Genomic DNA, 8,644 nt, shown 5'->3' on the forward strand with positions numbered 1-8,644 from the left:
CGATGCTGTATTAACATCCGTGCAACAATAATTTTCGAAATTTAATTGATTTAATCCGAAATTATTAGGTTTAATATTAAAAGTTTTAATCCTAAGGCTTTTTAATTAAGAGCGGGATTTTTGCCCGATTACGGTATAATTATTACGCTTTTTTTGCGCGTAATACTCGATTTTGTTATTAAAAATATTTTTTATTAAATAACGTATAAAAAAAAATTAAAATTATAACGGTTTATTAATAAAACGTTAAATAATAATTGATATATTATATATTATTATAAAAATTAATTTTTATAAAAGCAAAAATTTAATATAATTATATTATGCTAGCTATATTTAGCTATAGCGTTAGCGTTATAATGGCGGTGCGGCATTATTGCGTAATGCCTATATAAGAGGTTATTATAATAAGATATAACGGTTTTATTATATAAAAATTAAAAACATTAAAATAAATATAATAATTCTTACTTTTATAAAAATGGTAATAACTTAACTTTAACGCTAAAAATGCTTAGTGAATTTAATTATTAAAAAAATAAAATATCGAAGTTTAAATGCTTTTATATAAGCGAAAAGCTGTTTACGGTGAATTATGATCGATAGGCGCTTAAAAACAGGTAGCTGGTAAAGGCCCGTCGTTTCATTTGCTCCAAAAGCACGGAGAAAAAGGCCTCGGCCTCTGATGTTCGTCGCAGTGGTATATCCGCTACAAAAACAATAGGGCGGTCGTCCAAAGCATTGCCTTGTATCAGTTTTTCCAAGAATTTTCCGTATGTAAAGACTGCTAAGAATTTAGGGGCATAGCAGGTGGGATCGAGCTCCACGTCTTCGAAAGGATTCAATACGTCGGATGGGTTCTCGCGTATATACTGAGTCGAAACGCTGCACTCGATCGTCGAGTTGAGAATGTAAATAATTCTCGCGTGTGGGTTGGCCGTCTTGATCACGCCCGCGGCGTGGACCAAGAGACTGGTGCTCTTGCCGGCTCCGTGTGCAGCATGAATGTAGGCTGCGTGGTCGGTATTTGTCGAGAGTTTAAGGAGAGCCTCGTCGATCTCTTCAACCTTTGCTCTCCAGGCGTTGTTTAGAGACAATGATGGTCCATCTTGATGATTAGCACTCATTTTTGCGATGCGCATGCGCGGTATGTCGGTGGTGGTGGTGCTGGATGGGTATGCTTGATGGTGTTGGTGGAAAAGTGCAAACGAAATGCGGTTCCCAAGACAAAGACTGCAAAAGGCGGGCAACAGAATCCAATTCTCGAAATGGCATGGAGCATCCTCGATGAGAATCGAGACAGCTACTTTGCGCAGAGAACAATACGCGACGACATCTGCCACTGGCTCAAGAACAGTCAGGGTCTTGACCAACGCTTGGCGTTGAAAGACTTGGCCGAGACCAACATTATGCGGGACACTTTTCGCATTTCCGTCGTTCCTTTAGACCGTTGCGTCATGAGAAAACCTCTAGGAGAGGATATACCATGGATATTCACCAAGTTCCACGAGACAACCAATGCCAATGTCAGTTGTCTCACCTGGGATGGCAACATGGACCTTGGCCAAAGAATCAGCAATGAATTTGGCATATGCGACGACGTTGCGGGCGGAAACAGCTACATTTACGTTTCCCACAACGTGGGCACCATCCGAACGTTCAAGGAACTGCAGGACATTTCCGTTGATGGCATAACAATGGTTCATTCTCAAGGCCAGGCTGTTGCGGAGGATAGCTCTTCTCGAATCCAGCCGGATCGGCTCCATTGCTGCAGTTCGACTGCGATTCAGTGACAGCGACATGGATCGTATGCGACGATGGGGATCTTCCGGATGCCAGTTGCCTGACAAGGCAAGATTTGCGTATGCCAACAATGAGTGGAAGATTCGTGAAATTGGACGGTCGAACATGCTGTATTACTTTCGCGTCAACAGGTTTGAGTCCGGGCAGCTCCGTCATCTAGCAAGACGAGCTCTCCCAGAGGTGGTTCGCACCCGAATTGGTAAGACTGGTATCGACTCATGGCTTCTGCGGTTGAAAAATCTTGATTTCATCAAGAAGAAGCTGTGCTGCTGGCGATGGTGGTGATATGCGCTTGGGCGAGGTCAAGGCTTTCTCGTCTCAAATACAGAGATGCATCATGAATTCCTGCGTACGCCTTGTCTTGGAATGTCTTCCCTACTTGAAGGGAACCACTGCGAACTGGGTCAAGCGCCTCTGGGAACAGCTGGGTTCCCAAAGTGAGAATCTCTGGCATTTAACTAGGTGCTCTGGGATTTTTTGACTGACTCAAGGAGCATAACATGCCCCCGACTGCACTTGGTATGCATTATTGCCATGGCTTCATGGCTGGACTGTTGTAATTTTCGCAGATTAGCTGCTCGAGCATATTGAATGGCTCAAGAATCAATAAAGACTGTCGATGCCTGATTCCTGAATATATGAAGCCCATTGTGAATAGAAATGTCATTTGTGAACGAACAAGAGCTGAAATGGCTTTGCAACTTATTGTCATTCATGTCATGCATACCTATGTGCTCAAAAAATAACAAATACCTAATATTTCATTGATGAATATAAACAACTAAACAATTCCACTGTCACATATCAACTCCAGTACGCCCTGATTTTCTTCAATATCACATTTCAGCAATCATCACATTCCAACTTTCACGAAGCTATAATACAAGATGCCGAAAACGAGATCTCAACGCGAAGCCACTCAGACAACCCCGATCCAACGAGAAGAGCGTGCCGCCAAAGGCACAAAGCACAAAAGACACGAGCTATCCAAGACCACAAAGAGGAATCATTCCATGGGAATGATACCGGTTCCGAGTCCTTGGACGACGACGAAATAGACTTGGATGGAAACGCGGACGACGCAGAGAACTCTGATAAAGACCTGGTGCTGGGCTCCATTTATTATGGACGATTTTGAAGACGAGCAGAATCAGGGAGAAGGCGCAGCTGTCGGACATTAAACATCATGACAGATTGGCCAATGGCTTCAACATTCTTCCTGGTAAGGAGCTCGAAAGGATTGCCATAAATCAGCAGCCGAGATTGACACGAGCGGCGCGGAAGAAGAAAGCACTGCTGGAGAATTATTGCACGCAGTAAGAGTCAATGAAGCAGATACTCAAGGCAATAGATTAACATGAATGGGGCTGGGTGCAAAAGCATTTCAATCTTGATTTCTTTTGTATTTATTGCAGTACAATTCGTTACGCGAGCCTGCAATACCTGCGTGCCATAAGCATGGCGACAGCCTCCTCCCAAGGTTCTCGTTTATGGAATGGACCATTCCAACATCTCCCGATCAATCGCATCCTGATATACATTGCGTGCGGATGCAGATGGCGCAGCATTGCCAGTCTACTGTGCTGCTTACTGTGCTGCCCGCTGCGCTCTCTCATAGTCAGCCCATGCCAACATTTCCAGATTAATCCGCACCCAATCTACATTGGGTGCGGATGTAGATTGCGCAGAATTTCCAGTCTGCTGTGCTTCTTGCTGTGCTCCTTGCTGAGCTCTTCGCTGAGCTCTTCGTTCAGCTCTTCGCTAAGCTCTTCCCTGAGCTCCTTGCTGCGTGGGCTGGGCAGCACCTTGTTGTCGAGCCAGAAAGTCCTCTCGAGGAACTCTAAAGAGGACGACGTTGACCGGATTGAGTCCCCTGACACGGCGTGCGATTTCCAAGGCACGATCCGTCACCTCACTGGGACCAGAGGCATCGCGTGCGAGCGTCTCGCCTGTGCCCTGTCCCAGTGAGCCTCCTTGTCCATTGTCCTCATCGCCGTCAATGGCAGATTGCTCGTTGTTTCCGGCTTCGCGGTCCTCGGTGACCTCGCGCTCGGCGCGTCCATTCTCGGATGGGGACGAGGGCTCTCGTGCAGCCTCTTGATTGCCTTGATCTGCCATGTTGGCTTCGTCTCGGTCGGTTCGTGGTGGTTCGCTGATGTTGTTGATGAAATTGTTAATGTACGCGTCGTGTTTGGATGCTTGCGGAATGTGAATGTGGTGTGTGATTGTGTGAAGGTGGTGACCTGGGAATGGTGGTGCTGGCTGGGCAGCTGTTGAAAAGCTTGGTATTGGGTGATGAAGCATGAGCTGCGGTCAAACGTGCTGGTGGTGGGGGACAAATGTGAGACGATCAAGTCCATGCCATGCAAACCCATAATACGTCTGATTATGCTTCGTCCGTGTGTTTGAACTCAACTACTATTGAATTAACAACACAGCTTCGTGTCACATCGGCCGAGCTAATATCTTGCGATAGGTCCAGTATAATCATTGTTCAGATGTGGCAGTTAGTTGGTAAAGCTCCTCATTAAACCCATATACAGGGAGCATATGGAGGACCCTGACGAGAGCAGGGAGCATTCGGACGAGGTGCGTATGCTCCAGGGTAGTTAACAAACCTTCTTGACGAACAGGCATGGGACTGTACGCTCCCACTTTGGATAGAACGTAGACAGATACATCTTGTGACCATACTCATACCTTTCAACGCTCTCAGCTTACTTTAATATCGTGACTCTCAAACCTACATCATATGCTCCTCCGACTGTATAATATCAGATTCACGTTGTAGTGGTCCAGTCCATATCATACACCACACTCTTGGTTGTCCATATCATACACCACACTTGGTTGCTTATTGGATGTGAATCTCGACGAAAGTGGTGACATTCGCTTGCGCTGCTCAAGTCACTCGGAATGAACATGTAGATCTTTGCATTATTATACTCTGGACTGCCATGTCGCGAAAGATTTGGCGCAGGACATTTCAAATGGCATATTCTACCATTATCTAAAGTTTGATCGATAAGATGGTGTATTCTGGTTGCATCTCAGCTGCCGACATTATGGAATACCTTGCACATGGTCCTCGGAGAATATGGAGCTCGTTATATTGTCCATTGTCAAGCAACTGCGCATGGCCACGACCATACAAGTCAGATCTTGCAGTATTGCAATCGATGCCCTTATCACGGGCCTCCACAAAGCTCTTTCAAGACTGGCCATGTTTAGCAAAGGATCGTACCAACGTCGTGACCTCTCAGGATCCCTTCAAGAAGCGAAAGGTTATTGGTGGACTGTCAAGCACAATCCAGCAGTTTAATCTGCCAGAATTGAGACCTTGAATACCAAGGATTACGGTACGACTATTCCGTTGCTGTGAGACCTTGCATGGAGCATTAGAATGGATGCCAATGTAGTAATAGGATGCGCTGGCAATAGTGGTGACATGCGCCTGGGCGAGGTCAAGTTTTTCGTGTTGAATACAGATACAAAGATGTATGGTCAAGCAACTGGACACGCCAGGTTTATCTAAAGTATTGGAGTGAGTGTCCTTCATGACGCGCCGCCAGGTCTCGCAGGTATATGCGCGGCCGTATGCTCGAAGGCGGCAGCGAATCCGACTTCTATAGGCATCGAGAGGGCCCGCTAAGATGCAATAACGATAGCTATCAGCAGGCCAAAAAGGACCTCCATCCACGATGCATGTTTCTGGCACAGTTACGCTCTACTCGCAGATACAGCGTTAGAATGGATGCCAATCTGGTAACCTGGAGAACGCGCTGGCAATGTTGGTGAGATGTGCTTGGGCGGGGTCAAGTCTTTCTCGTTAAATACAAAGATGCATCATGGATTGCTGCGTCCGCCTTATGTGTGGCTTGATACAGCATCACATCGTAACAGTCATGTTGTCGGCGAGTCACTTTAGCATCTCGCAAGCTTCATGTCCTTGGTGTGGCTATGCCGTCATATAGCGTGCGCCTTGTCTCTGCGTGCGCCTTGTTCTGCGTATGCCTTGTCTCTGTGTCTGCCTTGTCTCTGTGTATGGCTTGATACAGCATCGCATCGAAGCAGTCCTCGTATCATCCAGTCACTTGAACATCTTGCGCAAGCTTCATATGGCCATGCAGTCATTCAGCGTGCTGGCAATGGACTGTCTGCGCCTCGTCTCTGGGTGTGCCTTGTGTATACGGCTTGATACAGCATCGCATCGTGACAGTCATGGTGTTGGCCAGTCACTTAAGCATCTCGCGCAAGCTTTACGTCCTTGGTGTGGCCATATGACGCTTTGCACTCATCCAGCGTGCTGGCAATGGTTGCAACAAGCCTCATACTCATTATCTTGCATCAGCAGTGTTTGCCCGAATGAAATTGTCAAGAAAACACCATACACATTCTTCAGTACGTGATTTTGTATGGTGGTGCCGCTTCGTCAGTACGTATATACTAGCGGACCACAAGTCCCAGCAAATTCGTGTACTGGCGCAAGAGTACGTGAAAACTGCAATGGTGTCGATTCGCCAGTACGCATGTACTCTTGAGTTGTAATTACCATATAATTTTTTGTACTCTTGCGTCAGTACAAAGATTTGTATGGTGGTACGCTTAGCCAGTACACGTGTACTCTTGAGTCGTGGGTGCACCCAATTTTCTGTACTCTTCCTTTAGTACAAAATTTTGTATGGTGGTGCGCTTAGCCAGTACATACGGTACACACGTACTCTTGAACCGTATAGCCCACCAAAATTTTGTACTAAAGAATATATATGGCAAATTTGTCCAGAAAAAACATGCCATGGCAATGGAATATCAGATATAACATGGTCTACGATACTTTCCAGTCTCTAGATGCATAGATCAAGGTGCAGCTTCAACATTGTCGCCGTGTTTGGTGTGTTGCGCTCGTGTCATGTCACCACCTCGATGCACCGAGTTCAAGATTCACTGACACTGCGACGACGACATGGATGAGGACAAGTCAAGCCACTGCAATGATTACAGTGCAATTGTACAATTGTACCCACTGTCGCCTGCCATGCTAGAATGCAGATTCTCAACAGCCTCCCTGCCATGTCCCTCCGAGCCTGAGATCTTCTTGCTAACGGGCTCTATAGACTCCAGGATGCAGATTCAATTCATAGGAGCCTCGCAGTATAAGTCAGAGTCGCTAGGTATATAGATTTATTCATTAAACGAGTGGTGCGTGACACGTATAGAGATAGTAGCAGTAGATATCATACGTTAACAGTTCATCACGCTAGTCGGCCTGCAGATTCAATTCATGGGAGCTTCACAATACCAGTCAGAGTTGCTGGGTATACAAATACAATTCAAAAGGTAGGTTAACATGAATGGAGATGGAAGCAATCATCCCACGTTGGCAGTTCATTACACCGGTTGGCCTGCAGCATTTCGTGTCTTTATATGCTTTACAAACCAGGTTGTATCTCGTCTCAGTCCTTGAGTACTCAGAAGCTCCATTGGAGTTCTACGTTGGCAGGTCCTCAAGCCCATCACGCTAGCCAGCCCATCATCTGCAGCAGTTTGAATCATCCAGTGTTGAATAAAGCAGGTTGCATCTCGTCACCAGCCTCTGACTGTTGGGAAAGCAGCATTGTAGTCCCACGTTAATAGCTTGCATACAATCCCATCACTCTGGTCTGCACTTGGACTTGATATGCAGCACTTCGTGGTCTCATACTCTGTATGCGACAGGTTGTCTATCGTCACCAATGTCTGGCTGTTCAGAAAGTTCCATTGACGCCAAGTCCAGTCTGCATGCCTGGGCCAGGAGCTGAATTCATACTGTCATCGTGGTTGTGACGTCCTTGTCTCGGTAGCCTGTGCATCCTTGGCTTCCCAGTATTGTAGTATCCAGGAAACGGCCAGCTGCATTCGAGAAACACGCCGTGCTATCTGTGACATACTCGAATCGTTGCCAAGACGTGACATTCCAAGCAAGTGTCGGCTATCTCGAGCATACGAGGCTCAAGCCGGTGACTTGATTCTGTTGCTCGCCATAGTCGATCATTATTGCCTGAGATACAGCATACAAAGGTATCACAACCAGTATATTACATACAGCCTGTCGTCAAACTATCCCGAAGCAAGTCATCGTGGTGCATGCCGGCGTTTGAAAGCACTGCATATAATGCCAACCCTTTCCACGGCTGTCTCAAAGATACCGCAAAAGTTTTCCCACTGGGCCTCATCAAGCATCTAAAACATCCAGCTTAGGCATCCAGCAATTTCCAGACCTAGCAGACCTTGCCGGGCAATGGAATCATAGCAAGCAGCGCATTACACGCTCATCCTTGACTTTGAGATCTGCCATAAGCCCCCAAATCTACTTGACCTGGCCGAGCAAGTCTATCATAGCCACTCACTATACCAAGACGCAAGCGATACCAATGGGTTGGCTTCCAAACGCAGTAGTACGACTGGCCAATGATGGAGGTCAGATTCCAGTCGAGCTTGCAAAGATCAGTGAGACTGGTACTTTAGGGACATCTGGATCCTTGCTGTTGCCACCAGACTGGTATATTGTGCTTGCACATATCAGTGCGAGAAATCACATCGTCTGTGCGGCTGTCCAAGGGCAAGTCTCCATGGTGGCGTTCACAGTCTTGTCGAGTGTCAGACGATCCAATCCAAGAGAGTTTGGCAGTCGTTGCTCACGGTGAAGAAAGATTAAGAGCGACAATGCAGAAATCGCCCGTCAACAGGCAGAGATTAAGGAGCGCAGGTCTTGGAGCAGTAACCGGTAACCTTCTCAACAGTAGTAGGCTAGATGTAGTAAACCTGCGGCTGAGTGGGAGCACCGGCAACGACACCATTGTAT

The 8,644-nt window shown here is 46.6% G+C and overlaps 2 protein-coding genes across 2 annotated transcripts; both read right to left on the minus strand.

The window, feature by feature from the left end:
- Positions 1-593: 593 nt before the first annotated feature.
- Positions 594-1,910, minus strand: PFICI_14833 (uncharacterized protein; the record flags this gene model as incomplete). Its single annotated transcript, XM_007843414.1, has 2 exons — positions 594-1,440; positions 1,486-1,910. 2 exons carry the CDS (start codon positions 1,908-1,910, stop codon positions 594-596), a joined length of 1,272 nt encoding a protein of 423 aa, XP_007841605.1.
- Positions 1,911-3,564: 1,654 nt separating this feature from the next.
- Positions 3,565-4,107, minus strand: PFICI_14834 (uncharacterized protein; the record flags this gene model as incomplete). The annotated part of the gene is made up of 1 exon (XM_007843415.1): positions 3,565-4,107. One exon carries the CDS (start codon positions 4,105-4,107, stop codon positions 3,565-3,567), a length of 543 nt encoding a protein of 180 aa, XP_007841606.1.
- Positions 4,108-8,644: the final 4,537 nt, after the last annotated feature.

The sequence above is a fragment of the Pestalotiopsis fici genome, assembly GCF_000516985.1.
Source record: "Pestalotiopsis fici W106-1 unplaced genomic scaffold PFICI_Scf_14, whole genome shotgun sequence".
Taxonomy (NCBI): Eukaryota; Fungi; Ascomycota; class Sordariomycetes; order Amphisphaeriales; family Sporocadaceae; genus Pestalotiopsis; species Pestalotiopsis fici.